General features: G+C 39.6%; 1 protein-coding gene across 8 annotated transcripts in view; it reads right to left on the bottom strand.

Moving 5' to 3' along the window:
- Positions 1–5,539: 5,539 nt before the first annotated feature.
- The window catches only part of TUT7 (terminal uridylyl transferase 7), a 61,128-nt gene continuing 42,877 nt past the window's right edge, over positions 5,540–23,790 (bottom strand). For 3 of the 8 annotated variants that reach the window (XM_084897931.1, XM_084897929.1, XM_084897930.1), the window contains exons 26-27: positions 18,281–18,606; positions 6,601–9,920 (exon numbers count right to left, since the gene is read on the bottom strand). In XM_084897931.1, coding sequence (XP_084754057.1) covers positions 9,838–9,920; positions 18,281–18,606 — 409 coding nt within the window. In that variant the 3' untranslated portion in view covers positions 6,601–9,837. The other 5 variants (XM_084897932.1, XM_084897933.1, XM_084897935.1 and 2 more) reach the window with 3 other exon arrangements.

The following is a 23,790-nucleotide window of genomic DNA, read 5'->3' as shown; positions in this document are numbered from 1 at the left end:
GTGACGGGCGGAGGGCGGGCCGTGGGCGAGTCAGTGACTCGGCAGGCAGGGCGCGGGGACAGGTGGCCGCCCAGGGCGCTGGGCGTGGTGTGGGAGCCGGGCAGGCGCGTGGCTGCGGGCCCTGCCTCTGGGCCAGGTGCGCCGCCAGGCTGGTTGGTTCCGAGGCCCAAACAGCTCCAGACGCTTCAGTTTCCTTTTTCGGTACAGCTGGACCAGATGGTTCTCCATTTGAAAGAACGTCTTGTTCTTTTGGAGCGTAGGATTACCGTGGGATAAATAAAGAGTTCCCGAACCGGCGTGCTGGACTGCCCGGGATGTTGAAGGATGGAGCGATTGCAGTTTTTGCTCCAGGTGTTGATTTTGGAACTCTGGACACGCACTTTGACAGTGTTGTCAGATCTTATCGCGGCTGCTTAGGCGCCCTGCCTTTTAATCCAGCAAATATTCCTGGGCACCAGGCACTAATAGGAAGCCTGGTAAACAGAGGGCCCAGGGAAGAATGAGATGGCCTCCGCTGTGTGAGGGAGTGACTCAGCCCAGGAAACGTGGGGTGTCTGCCTTCGGAACTCTATCCCCCCAAGTTCCCAATCCTGGCTTCTGCTCTCCCAGCTCCAGTCCATTTCACCCTCCCTCTGCAGAGCACAAGGTGGGTGGCTCCAATGGGAATTTTGTATGTTGGTCCTTTAGGGGGTGCCTGAGAATTGAGCTGTTACTCCCTGGCAGACAGCACCCGGTGGCTTTTCACAGCCAGATGTTATATGGCTACTCTCCTCAGATTTGGTGATCTCTGTTGGGAGACCCAGCTTGGGGATTAGATCTCAGAGTTCTCAGTGGCAACCACCTACACCTGAGACATCTCTTCGGAACTTCAGTTGCTGTCTGTGGGTGCCCGGCCAGCCCTTTCGAGCCTCCTCTCCTCCCTCCTACCAGTCTCTATGCGGTCTCCACTTCCGGTCCTCGGCTATCAGGGTTCTCTCCTGCAAGTTTTCCATTGATTGTTCAGGAGGTTTTTCTTGATTTTAGTTGTAATACCAGTTTGTTCCTGGAAGCATGTCCGTGCTGCATCCACTTACTCTGCTACCATTTTTAATCTCCTTATTGCCTGTTACATATAAATTATATAAAAGCCTAATATGCAAATTGTCTCCTGGGGAGTTCAATTGCTCGCTATGACGTGCGCCGACCACAAGGGGGCGGTGTGAACTGAAGAAAAGCCCTGGCTGGCAGCCAGAAGGCCCTCATCAGCCCTGATTGCCAGCCAGGTCTGGAGACCCTACCTACACACGACTTTTGTGCTCTTGATCTCTCTCTATATAAAAGCCAAGTGACTGGAATGCCGGAATGACGAGTTACTATGATGTGCAGGCCCCATTATGGGGGTGGTCCCTCCTCCACTGGCCCGGCCCGATTGGCCCCGTTGGGGCGGGCCGGCTGGACCCCACCCATGCACAAATTCACACATCGGGTCTATAGTTATCAATAATGAGCTACAACGTTCAATAATGACTGATTACTATAATCGTGTGGCATTCATTTCCTTTACGTGCCTTACATGTAGGCACACCATTTCTCTCCACTAATACTAGCAGCGAATATTTTAGCAGCCAATTGCCATGTCATGAGCCTTGGACTGACTTGTTTGATATGTGCCACAGGAAATATTTCACGTTTGAAGAACAAGAAAAATAGGTTTATTTGCCTTACGTTTACTAATTTATGCAGTTATTCAGCGTCTGGTAATGTTCAAGAAAATATTTTTATTAAAATGTTCTATTTCATGTTAACAATTACTTTTATTTCAGCCCTTTGTATTCAGTATGTCTCTATTGAAATAAACCTATGTTTCTATGAAAATTGAAGCTTTTGTGTTTTTCTTGTAGCCCACAGAAACTTAAACCTTATTTGGCCTGTGCTAGCTTTTGAGTTTGACATGCTTGCTCTAGAGCAGTGGTTCTCAACCTTCCTAATGCCACTACCCATTAATACAGTTCATGTGGTGACCCCCAAACATAAAATTATTTTTGTCACTTCATAACTGTAATTTTGCTACTGTTATGAATCGTAATTTAAATATCTTTGTTTTCCAGTGGTCTTAAGCAATCCTGCTAGTGGTTCTCGACCCACAGGTTGAGAATTGCTGCTGTAAAGCCCAAGACCATCGGAAAACAGATATTTACATTAGAATTCATTAACAGTAACAAAATTACAGTTATGAGGCAACCAAAAAAGAATTTTATGGTTGGGGGTCTCCACAACATGAGGAACTGTATTAAAGGGTAGTGGCATTAGAAAGGTTGAGAACCACTGCTTTAGGGCCCACAGGATTGGTTAGAAATCCTGTTAAATACCGGGTTTCCCCAAAAATAAGGCATCCTCCAAAAATAAGACCTACTTACAGGTTTCCTTCTGAGTGAAATATAAGGCATCCTCCCGAAAATAAGGCCCCCGTAGGCTCTGCTATTGCTAAACATGAGAGATTTTTACAAGCAATGCTTTAAACTCCAAGTCTTTTAATATAATTCACCAGACGCTATTTTAAAATTTTAGCTCTAAGTCTTCTGATTCAGGACCCTGTGTACATTGAACAGCCTTCTTTAAGACACATTATTTAGTTTTTAACTTGGTTACGTGTTTTGCATGTTAAGTGCTAAATCACAAAATCTCCTTGTCAGTGGTTCAGTGATACCTAATGTTATTTGAAACTGGTGCAGTCCCTTAAATTGGATTTAAGAGAGTTTTCATGAGTAAGAAATATGTGCACTCCTTTATCTCAGAGCAGGAGCTGTCCTGTGATGTGGAAATGAGCGGGGGTGGGTGGGGGTTGTGTGAAGGGTGGAAACTGTTAAAGGAGATAGCAAGCTGTAACCATTTTTAGATGTCTACTAGTAGGTTAAGAACTTTCAATAGGGAAATGTTCAATATTGCACCCCAGGATTTAGTTTCAGGGTTCTAGACATTTAAAGATGTCTTTTCCTAATAAGACCTCGCTTGATCCTCACTACACAGTGGAAGGGCAGGTAAGATTTCCACTTGATATGCAGGGAAATGGAACTGCCAAAAGGTTCGGAGGAGTGCCACACTCTTCGCTGGAAAACTGGCAGAGCCAGACCCCCTTTAAGCCTGTCATTTCACATAGTGAAGTCTGCTCAAGTCTTCACACCTGCTTTCAAAGTAAGAAGGAGCACATTTTTACAGTTTCATGGGGGGTTATTAAATTCTCTATTTGCTTTTTGAAAAAAAAATTTTTTTGGCCTGAAACACTATGAACCCCTTTGACCTATCTACTCACAAATGTTCCCACTTGAGAAATATAAAAAAACAACCACCCAGAACCATTTGTGAAATACATTTTAAGATGAAAAAATAAACTGAAGTGATCTCAGAACAACTAAATAATATCTTTGTGCACATTGTTGATACTGTACACACCAAGCAAGGTATTTGTTATTGAATGGGGTTATAAAAAATGGATTTCATATTTTTGTTTGTTCCTGAAAGAGAAAAAAACCCCAGTAGTGGGGCATTTGTAGAGCCTGTTAAGAGAGAGGCCAGCTGCATCCAAAAGATAGCCACCCTCAGGGAACTGAACATGATATGGGGCAGATGTATCTGTCCCGGAGGGGCGCTGAGAAGGGGCTATCACTGGCATCCAAAGGAAGGGAGCAAAAAGCTATGGGCAACCCACTTTCCAGGTCTGCTGACAAATGCTGGCCACTGTCCCACTAACCCCGAAGGAAGGCTCAAAATCAGACTAACAGCAGAGTACACAGGGTAGAATCTACTCTGGAAATCAGAATGCAGGAATCTTTCAACATCCCTAAAAGGAAGGAAGAAAACATGGTTTCTATGAAAAGGAAGATAATGAAATTAAGCTAAAATGAGAGGAAAAGGAAGTGGGTGAGAATTAGTCAAGAAAATTAGAAGTGAAATGATGAAAAAATTTAATTAGAAACAGCATCAGCAGAATGACACTAAAAAATCAAGCTAGTCATGGGGAGGTTAAAGTTGAGAGGTTTTCCTAGCAGGAAGAAAAAAGATGAGAGGACCGAAGCCGGTTTGGCTCAGTGGTAGAGCATTGGTCTGTGGACTGAAGGGTCCGAGGTTCGATTCCGGTCAGGGGCATGTACGTTGGTTGCGGGCACATCCCTAGTAGGGGGTGTTCAAGAGGCAGCTGGTCAATGTTTCTCTCTCATTGACGTTTCTAGCTCTCTATCTCTCTCCCTTCCTCTCTGTAAAAAATCAATAAAATATATATTTAAAAAATAAATAAATAAAATAGTCAAATCCTTTGACCACATCACATTTCTATAAATAAAAAAAAAAAAAAAGAAAGAAAAAAGATGAGAGGAATATTAAGACAAAAGGATTTTTGAGGAAAAAAAAAAATAGAAACTTTTTCAAATTGATTAAGCCCTAGCTGGGTTGGCTCAATGGATAGTGTCAGTCTGCAGACTGAAAGGTTCTGGGTTCGATTCCAGTCAAAGGCACATGTCCAAGTTGCAGGCTCGATTCCCAGTAGAGGGAATGCAAGAGGCAGCTGATCAATGACTCTCTCTCTCTCTCTCTCTCTCTCTCTCTCCCTTTCTCTCTGAAATCAATATATAATATATAAAAGCCCTGGCTAGGTTGCTCACTTGATTGGAGTGTCATCCCGTACACCAAAAAGTTGCGGGTTCAACTCTTGGTCAGTGAACAAACCTAGGTTGTGGGTTTGGATCCCAGTTCGGGGCATGTACAGAAGCTGGATGTTTTTCTCTCTCTTTCAAATCAATACAAAAAAATATCCTTGGGTGAGGATAAAAAGACAACAACAATAATAAAAAAAAACAGGTAGGGAGATACATTGGATTCAGTTTTGTTGAGAAAAAAAAGTCACTGACACAAAAGATACAGGAATGAACACACAAGCTTCAAAGTAGAAAAATAAAACCTGCAAGGGAATACAAATCAGGCTGGCCTCAGACTTCTGCTGCAATGCCAGAAAACAGCGCATCTATAGGCTTTCCACAGGAAGCCTGACAAGAACTTGTGCCCAGTAGGTCGACTTTCATGCATGAAGGCAAGAGAGGAACTCGAAGAGCAGCAGCTGAGGAAAGTCATGCAGAGCAGTTTCAGCTCAGGTTGCATAATTCACTTAAGAGATTGTATTGATTCAGATTGAGTAAGGAATGATCACTAATTCTTTCTATCACAATTCTGAAGTTAATTTTTACATGATTCTCCTTTAGCTGGAATATGTTTTCAAGTAATTTGTTTAAAAGAAGGGCCATGGGTATATGTTTTGAGTTCTCTCCTATCTAGGAATGCTTACCCAGCAAAACCCTCTGGTACCTCCCTCTCCGTTTTTGTTCTCCTAAATCTGTGCCTCGTTGTGCATTCCTAGTGCTTGCCACCCAGCGGCTATCAAGGAACAGCAGTCGAGCATAAGCACAAGTAAAGGGAGCACGAGATAAAGAGGCTCAGATCTGTACTGTCCTTCCTTCCGATCTAGTTTCTTCATAGAAGTTAGGACTCTCACTAGAAAGGGATGTGGATAAAATTACAGATCAAAATTTTGCTTTTATTTCAAAATCAAGCTGAAACAGTGGTGACCATGTGGTACTTTTGAAAGGCTTGTGAGGTTACAGAAACAGTTCCATGAGAGTTCCAGTCAGACCCAAAATGATACCAAGCAAATTTACAATTGGCAGAGATGGCTTCTTAATCTGCAGGGATTTTTTTTTTTTTTTTTTTAAGTTCTCCACCCTAATTTCTGAATATCATAAAAAGTAAAAACCAATTTTATTTGTCATTTTTTCTTTGAAAATGTTTTTAGCAGCAAACAAGACTACTTGTTTTCCTCACTTCATTTTTAGGAGCATAGTAGATATTTGTCAACTTAATTAAAATTAGAGAGGGAAAATACCAAAAAGCCCCTCATTGGCATTGCTCATCCATGGAAGACTCACATAAACAGGTAATCATGTTCATGTTATCACTTCTTTTACAAATATCAATAACATAAGGTTTGCAAATGGTAAACACAGTAGTAGCAGTTCACACGTATTTGACACACTTTCACACAGGAATTCAGTAAACAACAATAAATATAATTTCCCCTCTTCAAAACAAAAAAGGGATCTATAGGAAAGAAAGGATTAATTTCTTGGGGTTTATCAGCACACCATTTTAGTGTGATTGGAAAGAATTAAAAACCATGAAATTGTATTCACTGAATACTGGCCCATCGTTACATTTTTTTTTTTTTTTTTTTTTTTTTTTTAAACCTGGCTTTATAAATACACCATGGCTTTCTATTAAAATCCTTAAATCTATGAGGATTTGTGGTAGGTAAGACTACATTAAAATTTTTTTTCCTTATTATGAATTTCATTCAGTTAAAAAAAAAAATCTGACATTTCCCTTAAATGTTAAGTTGAAGCCTGATCTATGCTGCTGAGTCCTGTAAAATGAACCTAATTTTCAGAGTGATTAGGAATGCCTGAGTGGCCATTCAGAGCGCTGCATTTTCCTTCCCTCATGATTCCTGCTGGGTCCTCTTCACTGAGGCTTTTCCCTGAGTCATATATTTACTGGAAAGGCTACCTAGAGGAGGGGAAGAAACAAAACCCAACATAAATGAAACAAGTCTCACTTCATCAAGAAATCTGCTACTTATTGTCAATTATTCACGGAACCGTTTCACACTGGAAATGGTCACTTGTTTTGAAATTAAGTAATTAGACTAGATATATGAAATGTGATCTATTAAACATATGCCAAGTCAAAGTCTTCTTAAATGCAGACAAGTCGCTAGAGTGACATCATTTTAATACAGTTTCAGAAAGGATTATTAATTAAAACCACACCAGAGATCAGTTAATAATATATGCTGTAACCTAAACAATTTGACTTCTGAGCATGCACACCTATAGAACCTCTCACCTATACTCAAGGACATTCACACAAGAATGTGCACAACATTGTAACAGCAAAAAATCAGACTCAATTTAATGTTCATGTACTAGGTAATGGATACATTCAATATTCTGTATTCATATGATGGAATACTATTTAAAAATACCATAAATTTATATATAGCAATATGTTTAAAAATACAGCAATATGTTTAAAATTTAAAAATCATTTTGTTAGAAAGATATGAAAAAGCAGGTTGTAGAACACTTTATACAGCATGATGTCATGTAAATTTAAAAATTCACCAGGGGTAATATGTTAAGGGATACATATGAATGACCTTTTATGAAGAACTGAGGGAGCCCTCAACTCATAGTAACAGATGCCTCCAGGTGGAGGGGGATATGACTTACAGAATGTTCCTGAGGGTGGTAGTAAAAGGGTACTTTCACTATTTTACTCTTTTATTTAAAAAAAGATTGTAAATGTGCCCTGGCCAGTGTAGTTAAGTGGTTAGAATGCTGGCCTGAGCACCTAGGGTCATAGATTCAATTCCCAGTCCAGGACACGTACTTGGGTTGCAGGTTCAATTCCTGGCGGGGAGAGGGGGGAGAAAAATCAATGGAAAAGTATCCTTGGCTGAGGATTAACCAAAAAAAGAATTGAAAATAAAATGATGCTACTTCTCTAGGAGATTGGTAGTTGTTATATTATGTGTATCTTTTTATATTTTTCTCAAAGTGTTAAGAACCATTCTTTTCTAATAGTACTAATAGTTTTATTAATGTATTACCTAAACACGTAACCTTCTATCTCTCTCTCTATAAAAGCCTAATATGCAAAGTGTCCCCTTGGGAATCTGACCGGGAGTATGCTTGCTTGCTTGCTATGATGCGCTCTGACCACCAGGGGGCAGCACAGAATGAAAGGCAGCTGCTGGGGACCATACCTGTGCACGATTTTGTGCACTTAGCCTCTAGTATAAACATAAATCTCAGCATACCTGAAGATACTTTAAAACTAATAGAAGTAAAATATAAATGAACACCATGAAATTCATAAATTGTATAAGCATGACTTGAAACTATGGGAAAGTTGGCTTGAAATCAAACTACAAAAAGAAACAAGTAAGCAAACTAATGTCTGTATGGCAAAACAAATCATAAATGAGGCTGAAAGAATAATAAACCGGGGGTGGAGGTGGTGAAGCATGTTGTAACACTTTTGACAAAGCATGAATGAATGTCTATGTAGACAAAGAACTAAAAACAAAAATGACTACTATAATAAAAAGTGCAAAGATATAACATGAAGAAATACAAATGAAAGCATGTACAAAAATGTTGAGTTCAATGGTATAATAGAAATTCAAGCAGATTGACAAAAAAAGAGTATCTCAATGAAGTGAGGGTGTGGGAAACAGGTTGTGAATGACTCTCTGGGATTGCCAATCATAAATTGGCATTACTGGTACCACTGTTGAAAGGTACATACTTTTCAACCCATCATTCTAACTGGGAATTTATCCTGAGGATATATACCTAGACAAATATCCTTTATAGGGTTTTACATACACAGTGATCTTCAAACTTGGGTGTATGTATTTCTGAGCTGACTTAACAAGACAAGAGGGGAAGGGGAGTTAAGAGAATTGCTTGCAGCCTCTCAATTTCTATCTGAATTCTTCCTGAGAATGCCTTCATGGCTAAGGCTTTGAAGGCATTCTCAGAAAGGTTATTTTTCTTTCCAACTCCCCTTTCACAATTCTTTTCCTATTTTCACCACAATACAAAAGATAGGCATATCTCCTAACCATCCAAATCTTAATGTGGTATACTGTCCTGCAGTGGAAAAACCGAGATGCAAGGAGGCAAAGAAAATTATGGTTTGTGATAAACGTAAACGCCTCTAATAAGATCCCAAAGTTTTAGTTTTTTGTAAAATTACAATAATAGCTGATGATCACGATGAATAATTTCAATATTACATTACTAAGTGGTTTTTGGTCATTTAAAGAATGAAAAATAATTAAGAGTCATTGTTATAATACATTTTCCATTCCCAAACCATCAAAAGAATTTGTATTATTTTTAATTTGCTATCATAAAGACCACTAATTTTTTTCAATATTTACCAACCATGAAAACAAAAAAACAAAAATTAGAGATAATAACACTGTTTTCATTCCTGCAATAAGTAGTATTAGTCCATAGACAGGTAAATGCACTGGGAAAAATCCCATTTGCTCATTAAATGCGTCATTTTTAGTACGTAAACATAAAAAGTAATTTTAAATCCAAATTTGTAATGTTTGCTTTGATCAATTACATTGTTCTAATGGTTGTAAAAACAACTTAGAAATGGCAGGGGAGAGATCAATGGGGGAAAAAGGAGAGTAATGCAATACTTTAAACAATAAAGAATTAAAAAAAAAAAAACTTCGAAGAAAATTTTATACTTTGAGATTTAAGAAAAAGCTTAAAATTCCAATTTACATAAGTATTTTTATTTCAGATAAGTATGATAAAGTGATCAAAAAATGCTTGAATTATATGGTAAAAATATATCATCCTATATAATAAAAGCCTAATATGCAAATTGTCCTCTTGACCAGTAGTTTGACCAGGGGGCAGGGCAGGCAAGCCCTGCCCCTGAACACTGCCCCCTTTCACTGGGGGTGGGGTCAACCACCTACAGCTCTTCCCCCAATTGCTCCCGTCCCCCCCAACAGTGTAGGCTAGCCAGACCCCACCTGGTGCACAAATTCATGCACTAGGCCGTGGTCGGTTGGCAAACTCATTAGTCAACAGAGTTAAATATCAACAGTACAATGATTGAAATTTCTTTTGAGAGCCTAATTTTTAAAACTTAAACTTCTTCTAACACCACTTCTTCAAAATAGATTCTCCCAGGCTGTGGTATTTTGTGGAAGAGCCACACTCAAGGGACCAAAGAGCCGCATGTGGCTCGAGAGCTGCAGTTTGCCAACCACGGCTCTAGGCCTTCAGTCTTAATATAAAATTCTGTGGAAGTGAAACAAAGGTAGTCAAGGAAAAAAATGAAATGATGTAAAGTTTCTGCAATAATATTTATATTTCATTTGATACATTTAAGGCTGATTTAAAAGTTGTATTTTACAATGCCAGTATTTATAATCCCCCACACCCCCATAAATTACAAAAGCTTTGCAACTATGATGAAAAATTTAGACACCAACTTAGAGATATAAAACGTTTTGAAGACATTGATATATATTTAGAACAGTCACTTAATCAGGAATGACTAAAGAAATAATAATATAGTGACACCCTGGAATAGCAAGAATACTGGATATCTAAAAGGATGATTTACATTCATGGATAATAAGGTCTCTCCACACTGTTTCAAAAAATATTGGCATGGCTCAGAGGTTGAATGTCGACCTATGAACTAGGAGGTCACGGTTCAATTCCTGGTCAGGGCACCTGCCTGGGTTACAGGCTCGATCCCCTGTGTGAGGTGTGCAGGAGGCAGCTCATTAATGATTCTCATTATTGATGTTCCTCTCTCTCTCTTCCTCTCCCTTTTCTAAAATCAATAAAAATATATTAAAAAGAAAAAAAATTGTGTAAGTACACATCATCATGAGGGAGAAAAGACACCCATTTATCTATTTACTAGTACAGCATCTTTAATTTTTAAGATTTCAAACCATGGAATTAAAGTGGAATAAATGAAGAAACAGGCAGTACCTTTAGAAAAGTAATTTCCTTTAAAAAATGGGGGAGGATTAAGGATCAGAAATATGTTAGTTCTTGAGATTCACAGACTGAATAAACTGTTATATGTAATTATGCTAGAGTAGTTAATTTATGCAAAAAAGTCAGTTTATAACTGCAATTCTCTAATCTCCAAATACTCCTATCTTATTAAGAAATTTGTCCTGTAAGATAAATTACAGCAAGTTTGATACCTCCTGTTAATTACAGTAATAAGAATGGTGATAATTTATTGAGTGGTATTGCCTGATACTATACTATGGGCTTTACATCTATGAAATTAATCCTTATTGTAAGGTGCTAGTCCCAATTAACTGATAAGGAAACTGCGGCAGAGAGGTTCAAACTTGCTGAGGTGACACAGCCAGTAAAAAGGTGGGCTGGATTTCAAACTCAAGTATGTCTGACTTCAAAAGCTCATGTTCTTATCCATTCGCACTCTATTGTTCCTTCAAAGTATACCTCTAAACAATATAATTTACAGACCATCTAAGGCACTGTGTTGGCTGTGTGTATGTAGGGGAGGGAAATAACAAGCAAGAGCAAGAAAATTCATGAAATTTTTTATTTAACACTATCTTGTTTAGGAGATTAAGAACTATATATAGCCTAGTGGAAAAGAATCGTCTGGCTGGCATGGCTCAGTGGTTAAGCGTCAACCTATGAACCAGGAGGTCATGGTTTGATTCTTGGTCAGGGCACATGCCCAGGTTGTGGGCTTGATCCCCAATGTGGGGTGTGTAGGAGGCAGTCGATCAATGAGTCTCATCATTGATGTTTCTCTCTCTCCCTTCCTCTCTGAAATAAAAAAAAAAAGAAGAAAAAAAAAAAGAAGAAAAAAAGAATGGAGACAGGTGTTAGGAGAGGACAGGAAATGTGGCTGAGTGCTTACTATAATCTGGGTGCATTTTCTCAGCATCCAGCCAGATAAATGGTGCTATTGCAATTTTATACATGAGACATCTGGAGCTCAGAGAAGTTAACCTATTGCCTAAGGTCAACACAGCTAATGTGCATGAGTAGGGGCTGTCCATATCAACAGGCTCTGGTGAGAAGAAAGAGTTTTGGGGAAATTTAACACTACTTATAATTGAGACATTTCACATTCAGAACATATATAATTTGGGTAAGTTTATCATGGATAAATTTGGCAGTCTTAACAGCTGTTATGTACTTACTTAAAGAGTTTTAATTTATTACAAAGGATAGATTTTGGCTACCTGTAACAATTATTTGTATTTTTCTGGTATCACACTCTTTTTTCCCCCCCTGTAGTAAATTTAAGTTTTACTAGTACAGTTGCTCAAGATTTATAAGTGTCAGGTTCTTGCTTAGAAAATAATTACAGAAATCCTAACTTATTGTCAATCGGTAATGCCATTTTACAATGTCTAACATCTGTATTCCTCCAGCACTTAAAAAAATTATAATAAAATTTTACTTTCAAGATGTGTAAAATGTTGACATACCCCTGTAGAAACACCAATAAATCACCACCCACCACAAACCTCTGCTCTGTTCTGTATGCAGGCACTGTTATAAGTGCTTTGACATGGATTTCTCATCATCCTTACAGGTCAGGTATTTCTCTTATTAGTCCTTAGAACAGATGAGGAAACCGAGGCAAGTGGAGGCTAAGTAGGTGTTTCACCATTATAAAACTAGAAAATATACCATGCAACCTGACTGCAGAGCTGATGTTCTTAAGACATTTCATCTTTGGCCAAATGAACATCTAACCTAAGCAAGAATCAGTATTTTTCCTATGTAACATGTTTTGGAAATATTTGTTCAAGGCTGACCCTTGTAAAACCAACTCTTGGCTTGTTTATGTAAACCTTGTGACACTTAAACTCTGAGGATCTTTGAGAAACAACCCATAAACTGCAGTGGAGTCTGTTTCCCACAGGCTTTCATTTGTTGAATCAAAGTTGTTTCCAGGGGCAGCCTGTCAACTTCCTTATCCTTCTTTCATGGCTGCTCTCGTTGTCAATCGAATCATCTCATAATAGGCTCCATTCTCATTTCACTTCTGTCTATTTGATTTTGGGGGTTTCCCCAGTAGCCCTTTTTTGGTTTATAAGTCCAAGCATTCTACTGAGAACAATTACAAAACCTCCCCAGCTAACAGCTGCTCCTGAATTTTCTCCCTGAGCCTCCCGTGTCTTTACCTTTCATGCATTCCAGTCCTCTTTTGGGTAAGGGTGGCGATTCTTTGAAGCTTTGTGCTTCCCTTCGAATCATCTGACCTCACTCTGTATACCAACCTCAATCCCCATGCCTTTGATATTTTGATTGTAAAAAGTTCTGATGCTATTAAAAAACCCCCACCACCTTTAAAGTTCACGGATCATAAAAATAAATGCCTATTTCTTTTTAGATTATTTCATATGAGATAATTGACCTTGGCCCCGGCAGAAGTGGAAATAGTTAAGTAACATAACAATTCCATTTATTTTTCTCCTGTTAACAGTCAACCAAACATTCCTCAGTGGAGCTTTCTCAGCCTTCCCAGGGGAGATCACTGCGCCTGGTACCCGGCTGGTGGAGCAGGGGAGGGCTCTCTTTACGGCAGGACTGAGGAGGCCGCTGAGGACTGAGAGTGCTTCTTCCCAGTCACTGACGTTTATGGGAGGTAGCTTAGACTCTTCACACTCTAACCCACACAGGCATCTCTCCAATCTAACGGCAAACGGTTGTTTGTGCGTTAGCAATAATATGACACATGCAAACTGAGCATACAAAATGTGGGTTGACATGATGTACAAAAATGTCAGGTTACCTCAGCGAAGTTTTAAAATTTCAAAAACGTTTCTCATAAAGTACACAATCAAGTTCAAAAGACTACACATGCTTATATAGTTTCCCTCCTTTAAAAAAGACTTTACTGAACAAGATGAGAGAGGAAGGGGAGCAGATGAGACTGAAAGACACTTTTAAGCGAAGTTACTAAGGATATCAACAGGTCAGAAGTCAGAATGTTTGCCTCACATTTACAGTTTTATCCCTTCATACCAAAAAAGTGAAAAAGTTAGTATGCTAATGTTATTTTATTTTTCTTTTCTGTCTCAATTTCCTCCCTTCCATTTCAAGACTCAAAAGACTAGTGAAACTCCAGCAAAAGGCCCGCAGAGGCTTCCTTTGTCCGCAGACCTGGGCCCTGACACTTCGTGCCCATTGCTGAAGTCTTGTTGCCTCCAATTCCTTTCCCAGCTTTTCTCACCAGAACTCCCTATAATAACGTTTTTCTCCTTTGCATGCCAAAGAAACAGCTCTTTTCAAAGTCACCAGTGACTTCTGCATTGCCAAGTCCGGTGCTTAATTCTCAGTCTACAGCTGCAGCAGACCCATGAGCAGCAATTCACACAATTCCCTTCCCTTTGAGGAACTTCCTCCATTTGAATTCCAGGACCCAGCTCTCTTGCTATTCTGCCCTCTCACCATTTTTTCTGTCTCCTTTATTTTCTACCCAAGTCTCTAAATGATTTTCTCTTTTCTATCCGAATTTCCTTTCTAGGCGATCTCACTCAGACCCAGGCCTTTAACTACTATTACACACGGATAATATGCAAATTTGTATCTCCAGCCTGGACCTCTGCTCTAAAGGCCAGGCTTGTAGTTTATCCATTTGGCTACTTGGCCTTTCTACACAGGTATCTAGTCAGTTTCGTAAACTTAGGTTTCTAAAACTAACACCACCCCCCCCCCCCCCCCCAATATGCTCTTCAGCAGAGAAAAGTCAACCTCTATTCTTCTGGTTGCTCAGGCCAAATATAGTGTCATCTCTTAATTTATACTTTGTCATCCAACCTTCAAAAATAATGTTTGAAGATGCTACCTTCAAAATCTGGCAAAAGTCCTCACTTAATATCATTGATAGGTGCTCCCTGATCCAGACCATCTACCCTGACTTCACCTCTTACCACCCTTTCCTGCTCATTCCACTCAGTGACCCTGGAGGACAAAAAACGTTTTTAATTCTGCTGTAATAGTCGAACCCCAATTTCCCATGACTGGCCCCTTCTTGAATTCTTTGCTTAAATTTAGAAGTCACTTAATAAGAAAGGCCGCCTCCCTCTCCAACATTCTCTGCTTCCCTTTTCCTGCTTTATATTTCTTAGCACCTGTCACCACACAAAATGTTTATGTATCTCCTCTGACGAGAATGAGAGAAGGGGCTGTGCAGGTTCAATGCTGTATCCTCAGTGTTTAGACCCATGTCCTGCACTTAGCAGGTGGTGGGTATGGACCGTAAATATTTGTTTTAAAGGAATGAACAAATGACTTAGTGAGAGAGTGGAGTTCAGACCAACAATTACTTTCTTTCCTTACTTTGGTGCAGTGAATAATCTCCATGAAGGGATTACACTGTTGACAACACAGTGGCAATTTCAAAGCAGAAACAAAAAGCATGGAAGAGGAACAAATAATTCAAGACTATGGTTTCTTCTCAGGGGTGGTATAAGAATCCTATATAATAAAACCCTAATATGCAAATCTAATGAACAGTGGAATGACCACTTGCTATGATGTGCACTGACCACCAAGGGGCAGACGCTCAACACAGGAGCTGCCCCTTGGTGGTCAATGCATTCCCACAGGGGTAAAACCACTCATCCAGAAGCCGGGCTTACGGCTGGTGAGAGCAACAGCGGTGGCAGGAGCCTCTCCCACCTCTGCTACAGGTGGGTGGTAAGAAGCAAGGGGTCCCGGACTGCGAGAGCCCCAGACTGTGAGAGGGATGTCTGACTGCTGACTTAGGCCTGATCTCCAGCAGGTGGACATCCCCTGAGAGGTCTTAGACTACAAGAGGGCACAGTCTGGGCTATGGGACCCCCCCACACACCAAGTGCACGAATTTCGTGCACCAGGCCTCTCTAGTCACCTATAAATTAAAAAAATATACAGGCCCAAGCCTAACCCTTGAAGAATCTGATTTAGGAGATGACGCTGGGGCAGGGTAAGTTTCCCAGCTGATTCTGCTCTCCAATCCTTGTTAAAACTGCTTATTCAAAAGGAGTATCTCAAAAGGCATGTGGTAACTATGCAGTAAGTAAAATAACACACATTTGTTGTTTTTAACCCACATACCTGACTGGGGACTCAAAAATATAGTTTCTTTTTGTCTTCATGTAAAAGCACTGCCTAAAAAATGAAATACACTGGTTTACAAAATTGAAGGGAATAGCATCTGAAAGAGCTTTAAAAGTGCAACCATATCCAAGGAGAGTTGAAATTAGGCATGTGGGAGGCAGAACTTTGCAAGTTACTGAAAAGCAAGACACACATGCAGGGATCCTTAAAGCATGCCCTGCCATCCCTGGCACAGCAAGCCTCCGCACCACACTGTGCTGAGGGCAGGAGGAGGGAGCCGGCGGGTTAGCCAGAAGGAAGGAGTCAGGGCCCGGGCCTGCCCAGCACCTTGAGGACCCAGCACAGAGCTGCTAGCACCCAGTAAAGTTTGCTGGATAGACAGATGCTGCCAGGCCTTCCTGCTCAGTTTTGAGCTAGGTTTACCTGAACAAATGTGTCAGTTGGTCTCAAAGTACTAGGCAAAGAAGGGGATCCACATACCCACTGTGATTTAAACATACCTAAGAGAGAAATCGGCACTTTCTGTTCCTCCTTTAAACTGAAAGCAGTAGCCCTGTTTCCAAACTTGCACAGAAAGACTATCTGTTGATATGACAGAAGCTCCTCTGAATATATTGTGTGGACAAAATAATAATGTATTTGCAGAAACGAGAGGGAGCAGCATAACTCTTAGCTAATTATTTTTCCTTCCTACAGGAGGAAATTCACACTCCAGCCCCACCCTTCCCTTCTTATTTTACTTTTATAATACGTATGACTACTTGACTTAAACTGACATACTGCATTCTGAAGTAAAGACTATAAAGCTTTGCTTTGGTTGGATTATACCCACCTCCCCCCAAAGATGTCCCTTCTCCCACTGATTTGCTGCTGTCCCAGCTTGACAGAATCACTGCTCTAGCTGTTTGGAAAGCTTCACTAGTAGGTAACTTAAAACTTGCTACTAGCTAGAAGGAAGCAATCCATCCATGCTGGGGACCAGAGGGGCATTCCTTCACCACTGCATTGTACCAAAAAGGAACACAATGACAATGTGCTTCGACCTATTAGTAACACGGACCTTGAGTTCCTCTGAATGGTGGCCTACAAAAATAACCATGGTTAAACTTTATTACATCTTATCTATACGGTTTATAGTTTCCTCATCCGTAAACTGGGGATATCAATAATACCACATTTGATGGGGCTGTGGTGAAAATTACATGCAATTACCCATGTAGTTAAAATAGTGCCTGGTCTATACTAGGCACTCAATGAATGTTAGTTATTGCTATTATTTTAAATTCTTTTAATTACATTTATCTCATATAATCATAAGAGAAAATAATTTTATTCTGGCATTTGTCCCACATTAGGGCAAAAGAGCTTGAGTTTGGGTTCTTTAGAAGTAGGGCAAGATGTATCTTTCATAAATGTTTTAAACCTTGTTTTAAAATCAATAATTAATTTATAAATACACTCCTCTGCATATAAAGCTTCTTTTTGGAAAAAGAAAGTACAAGTGATCTATAACTTTGTCTTAAAAAGAAACAAAAAAGAAAGAAAGAGACACCATGCTTCTGATTTAATGAAGTGGAGAAGAGGTTATTAGTGTTCCGGGAACAATGAACACTGGAATGAACACTAAGGAAACCATCAGCAGTGCTAACTTTGTATGCTGTTCACAAACATATACAATTGAGGACAGAAATAGGGCACTATTTTAATTAAAAAATGATCTCAGAGTTTCTTTTCTAAACTAACCATATTTCATCCACATTCACAGGTTTTTCTAAAAAAGTGAGTGTATAAACTGCTTATGCAGACACAAAGGCATCCTTACTCTTACCAGTATGTTAAAAAGGTACCTTCAATGGATATTTGAGTCATTTAAGATAATATGTTAATTCAGATCCAACAACTTGAAGAGGCAAGATAATGGATGGTTTTGAACTACTGACTCATGTTTTTCCTCATCTTAATCATCTAACTTATTGCAGAAAAATATTTAATGATAAAATCCAAAGAGAAACTCCTCCATAATTTTCCTCTGCAGTTAGAACCACTATTAACTATATAACCTATTTCCTTCTAGTCCCTTTCCCACGCATGTGCATGTCATGTATTTAAATAAAAATACATGTGGCTTAGTGAACACACAGTCTGGCATCCTGAGATAACCTGATGCCTCCTCACGGCTGGACAGTGCTTCAACCACACTGAGTAGCGACGCTCAAGTTCGTTTGTTTTATGGTCACTTAGGCTACATTTTTTAGGTACTGGGGATGACCAGATTTTCATTTTATTGATAATCTTATTTAAAAAGTCAACCAAATTACTTTCATAAGCTGCTAAACAAAACCAGGAATTACGTATTTAAGACTTAGTATAAAAGATCAGAATTATAGGAGGGGATGGATTCTCACATTCTTAAAAAAAAAAACCTTTCTGAGTCATTCGATTTGTTGAAGAAATAAATAGTACAGAACTCTAAAAAGGAGATTTCCCTTGAGATGTGATTGGGACCATCAAAGTGTGACTGGTGTGCATACCTGAAGAGCCTTTGAACTGCGGGCATTCCTTTTTAATGTGCCCCTCTCGTCCACAAATAAAACAACGTTTTTCTCTCAAGTCTTTGTCATCCTGTCTCTTCCACTTTTCCACTGGTGACCTGAGCATCTTCTCTCTCCCCAGATCGACAACTGCCTTCACCAGCTTGGCTTTCTGAGGCGTGTTCTGCACGGGCCTCTCCTCTTTTGATGAGACCTCCCTCTCTGCACACTTGTTTTGAACCTCTTTGTCATCTTTGCTTCTTTTGTCTTTGTTCTCAGGGTGTCTTTGGTTTAGGGTATCCTCCTGATCGCGCCGTCGCCTCGCTCTGTAGAAAATGATATGATACTGGTAGGAAAAAAATCCAAACAGAGTTCTAACAAAACTAGACAACTCCAGGTTTAGGAAATCACGAGAAACGGAGGGCATTAGAGGGCACCCACGGAATTTAACAAACTTAAATCTATTTTTTTCTACTAAGAAGCAACCTGAAGGGCTTAAGGGTGTTTTTCCTTTTCCTTTTCACAATTACTCCGGTGCTCTAGAACCAGTTTTATAATTAGTGGAACTTCTTGATATTGATGCAATGAAACTTATCCTTGGGGTGATTTTTCGGAACCTTTCTGGCCTGCTTAGCATTCTTTACTAGACACTGGAAATTTGAGATGTGAAAGTTAAATACATTCATTCACATGCCCAAAAAGGGGACTAGAAGGAAATAGGTTCACAAGCAAGTGATGATTATATAAGGAGACTTAGGGTCTTAAAAAAAAAAATTAAAATCATTTCCTCCTTGCCCATGATCAGTGACTACTATTACTTGAGTAAAAAACAAGTATGTATTAAATAAGAGCCTTAAATTCCACATGATGACCTGTTTTATTTTTTGCTGTGTCCCATAGATTTTGGATTGTTGTGTTTTCATTGTCATGATGTTATTTTTTCTTTGATCGCTCTGGTAACCCAGTCATTGTTTAATGGCATGCTCTTTAGTCTCCATGTGTTTAATTTCCTTGGATTGTTTTTATTGTAGTTGATTTCCAGTTTTATGCCACTGTGGTCTGAGAAGATGCTTGATATTTCTATCTTCTTGAATTTGTAGAGACTTTGCCTGTGACCCAATATATGGTCTATCTTTGAATATGACCCATGTGCACTTGCAAAGAATGTATATTCTGTGGCTTTGGGATGAAATGTTCTGAAGATGTCAATTAATTCATTTGGTTTAGTAAGTCATTTAGGATTGATATTTCTTTGCTGATATTTTTAGAGGATCTGTCCAAAGGTGACAGTGGGGTATTAAAGTTTCCTACTATGATTGTATTGCTGTCAATCTCTCCCTTGATATCCTCCAGGAGATTGTTCTTATGTATTTGGGTGCTTCTGTATTAGGTGCCCACATGTTTACCAGAGTTATTTCTTCTTGTTGGATTGCTTCCTTTAGTATTATGAAGTGGGCTTCCTTATCCCTTGTTATGACCTTCACTTTGAGATATAATTTGTCGGATATAAGTATTCTACCCCAACTTTTTTTTTCATTTCCATTTGCCTGGAAGACCTTTTTCCATCCCTTCACCCTCATTTGTGTGCGTCTTTTTTTCTGAGGTGGGTTTCTTGTAGACAGCAGATATATTGGTCTTGTTTTCTTATCCAATCCGTTACCCTATGTCTTTTGATTGGGACATTTAATCCATTTACACTTAAAGTTATTATTGATAGGTACTTATTTGTTGCCATTTTTATTCTTTACCCGTGTTCCTTCTTCACTTCCTATTTCTTTTTTTTACAGCAGACCCTTTAGGATTTATTGCATTGCTGGTTTGGTGGTAATAAATTCCCTCAGTCCTCTTTTTGTCTGTGAAGCTCCTGATTTCACCTTCAATTTTGATTGATAGCCTTGCTGGGTACAGTATTCTTGGATTCAGACCTTTCCTTTGCATGACTTTGTATATTTCATTCCATTCCCTTCTGGCCTGATGAGTTTCTGTTGAGAAATCAGTTGCTAGTCTGATGGGGGTTCCTTTATATGTAACTTTCGGTCTCTCTCTGGCCGCTTTTAAGATTATTACTTTGTTGGTGTTTGCCAATTTAATTATAATGTGTCTTGGGTTCGGTCTTTTGGGGTTCATTTTGCTTGGGACTCTGAGAGCTTCTTGGATTTGTGCAAGTTTTTTCTTCCCTGTATCAGGTGAGTTTTCTGTCATTATTTCTTCAAACAGGTTTTCTATTCCTTCCTCAATTTCTTCTCCTTCTGGAATCCCTATTATGCAGATGTTATTTTGTTTCGTGTTGTACCAAAATTCCCTTAGGCTCTCCTCCTGCTTTTAAAAAAAATTTCCATCCCCCATTAGAAGGTGCTCTAATTGGGTATTTTTTTCCACCTTGTCTTCTAGCTCACTGATGTGGTCCTCTGCTTCATCTAGTCTATTCTTGATGCTTTCTATTGAGTTCTTTACAGCAGCGATGTCATTTTTCATTTCTTCTTGGTTCTTCATCTTGGTTCTTCTTTTTTAAAAAAAATATATATTATTGATTTTTTACAGAGAGGAAGGGAAAGAAATAGAGAGCTAGAAACATCTATGAGAGAGAAATACTGATCAGCTGCCTCCTGCACACACCCCACTGGGGATGTGCCTGCAACCAAGGTACATGCCCTTGAGCAGAATCGAACCTGGGACCCTTGAGTCTGCAGGTCGACGCTCTATTCACTGAGCCAAACTGGTTTCAGCTCCTCTTTTTTCATACTCATCTTGTCAAATTTATCTTCCATTCTTTTCAGCCACCTTATGACCATTTCTCTGAATTCTTTCTCTGATAGGTTGCTTGCCTCTATTTCATTTACTTAATTTTCTGATGATGCCTACTTTTCTTTCATATGCGGGCTGTTTCTTTGTCTCCACATGGTCTCTCTTCTCTGGATGTCTAGTTCTCTCTTGTGTTGATTTAAAGGCACAAAATACAACACAATCAGGTACAACACACAAGGCACTGAACAGAAATGTATTCATGATATTAATAACCTCCAATGAAGAGAAAGGCAAATTAGGGAATAGGAGAGAAAGAAGAAGAGGAAAAAGACAAAAAAAAGGAGTGCCAAAATGAAATTAGGAAAAGGAAAAAAAAAAAAAGTAAGAGACAAGAAAGAGACAAAGAAAGAAAATGGGAACAAACTATATATATGAAAACTCCAATAGAAAAACCACTAATTCCAGAAAATGCCAGCAACAAGTACCTGGAGATTAATACAAACTACAACACCAACTAATATCAAGTGAGGCAAGGGAAAACAGAAGCAAAAAAACAATAAAAAAAACTAAGCAAAAAAAAAAAAAAAAAAAAAAAGAATTAAGTAAAACAATCTCACACAAAAAAGCATAAAAATTCGATATAATCAACATTCAAGCAAATAACAACAAAAGGACTGAGAGAAAAACAATTTTTTGGATAGTTAAGACAGAGAAGAGAGAAATGTATATGGACTTGGAGCAGGAGATTGGAAATTAGATATATAAATAGGGTGAAAATTTTAACAGGGGTAAACAGAAAGAATAGGGAAAATCTAAAGTAGAAAAGGGGTAAGATAAACATGAGGAAAAGTTAGGAAGGGGAAAAGTTAGGAAGAGAGTGATGGCATACGGTAGAGTTTATATAGAATAAAATGATGCTAAAGGAAAGATGAAAATAGAATGTAGAACACTAATCCCAAAGTAAAATAAAGAGAATATAAAAGGTCACACACACACACAAAAGTAAAATAGTAGTAGTAATAATACTGATTAAAAATAAAAATAATAATTAAAAGGTATTCTATTGTTTTGTTTGGCAAGCCTGTTTCTCAGTCCAGACAGTATTGCAGTTCCCTGCGTTCCACTGCTCCTCAGTGTTGTAGGTCAGCCCTGATTTTTAAGCAGGCCTTGCCTTAATTTCTTATATCCCTTTATTTTTGTATACACAAGAATCAGTTTGTGATTCAGCCCCTGGGTGGCAGTGTTTCTGGATTGACTTTGAATCTATTTGGCCTCTCTAGCCTGTATTGTGATCCTGCTTTCCCTGTGGCACTCAATACCGGTTTGTCAGAGTGGGCTGCCTCAGAGCTGGCTCTCCGATGGTCACGCCCCACTCCAATCACCAGGTTCCAGAAAAACAACTTTTCCCTGTAGTCTCCCAGGGTGTCCCCAACTGGGTGATACTATGTATTGGGCTTAGTAATCAGAAGCAAGGATTTGAGGAGGAAAAAGCCCAAGTGTGTGAACAATGGGTATGCAAGTAAGTCAAAGCAGCTGGCACAACCTTTGGAAATTTTAGGCTGTCCCTCCGTGTCAGATCAAAATGGGCTGCTTTTTAGAGATCCCTTCTGTTTGCAGCTCTGAGACCCCCTTCCACATTCACGGATCACGCCAGCCCCAACAGCCATGGATTTTTCTAGGCACAGACTTCCCCTGTCCTCCAGCTCCCACAAAGCACTCGTTTCTCTCCCACCGAGACCACACCTTATCCCAGGTGAAATCTGACCTTCCTGTAGTGGAATGAAGAACTCCTTTGAACCCGCATGTTTGCGCCAACTGGGAACTGGTGTTCTGGGGTTCACAGCTGTTCAGTGATCACTGCATTGTGGATTTTCAGGCTTCAGATGAGATCCACTTTCCCCTTCAAGATGGCTCGGTCTCCCCGTCTGAGCCCATAGCTCCGGGAGGGGACCCAGCAGCTGCCAGGTCAGGGGAACCCTGTCCAGCAGTCGCCCACCTTCTCCTAGAGGTTAGCTGTCCCTTAACTTTTTTTTTTTTTTTTTTTTATAATATCTTTTATTGATTTTTTACAGAGAGGAAGGGAGAGGGATAGTCAGAAACATCGATGAGAGAGAAACATCGATCAGCTCCCTCCTGCACGCCCCCCACTGGGGATGTGCCCACAACAAGGTACATGCCCTTGGCCAGAATCGAACCCAGGACCCTTCAGTCTGCAGACCGACGCTCTATCCAGAGTCAAACTGGTTAGGGCCTGAGTCTCTCTTCTTCTTCTTAACTTGCCAACAAACACTACCTGTGTGACCCTTGGCTGTTCTTTCTTTCTGCTCCGGGACAAGACTTGGAACATGCCTATCTATTCCGCCACCATTTTCTACCTCCTGACCTGTTTTATTTTTGTTGTTGTTTTTGGTTAATCCTTACCAGAATATATTTTTCCCATTGATTTTTAGAGAGAGAGGAAAGAGGGGGGAGAGAGAAACATCGATGTGAGAGAGACACGCTACTGGTTGCCTCCCCTACGCATCCTGACAAGGGGCAAGGATCCAACCTGCTACCCAGGTACGTAAACTGGACAGGGCATCAAACCCACGACCCTTTGGTGCCAGGGATGATGCTCTAACTACTGATTAACACCAGCCAAGGAGATGATAACCTGATTTTAAATGAGCATATTATCATTCAAGTAAAAGCATCATAAACAATATGTTCAAAGTGAACATATACTTTGTCCTTCAGTCCTCCTGCAAACAGAAGCAAGCATGGTC

The sequence above is a fragment of the Pipistrellus hanaki genome, assembly GCF_964339955.1.
Source record: "Pipistrellus hanaki genome assembly, chromosome: 11".
In the NCBI taxonomy this organism is placed as follows: domain Eukaryota; kingdom Metazoa; phylum Chordata; class Mammalia; order Chiroptera; family Vespertilionidae; genus Pipistrellus; species Pipistrellus hanaki.
The sequence above is the reverse complement of the archived record's forward strand: the minus strand, read 5'-3'. Positions and strand labels throughout refer to the sequence as shown.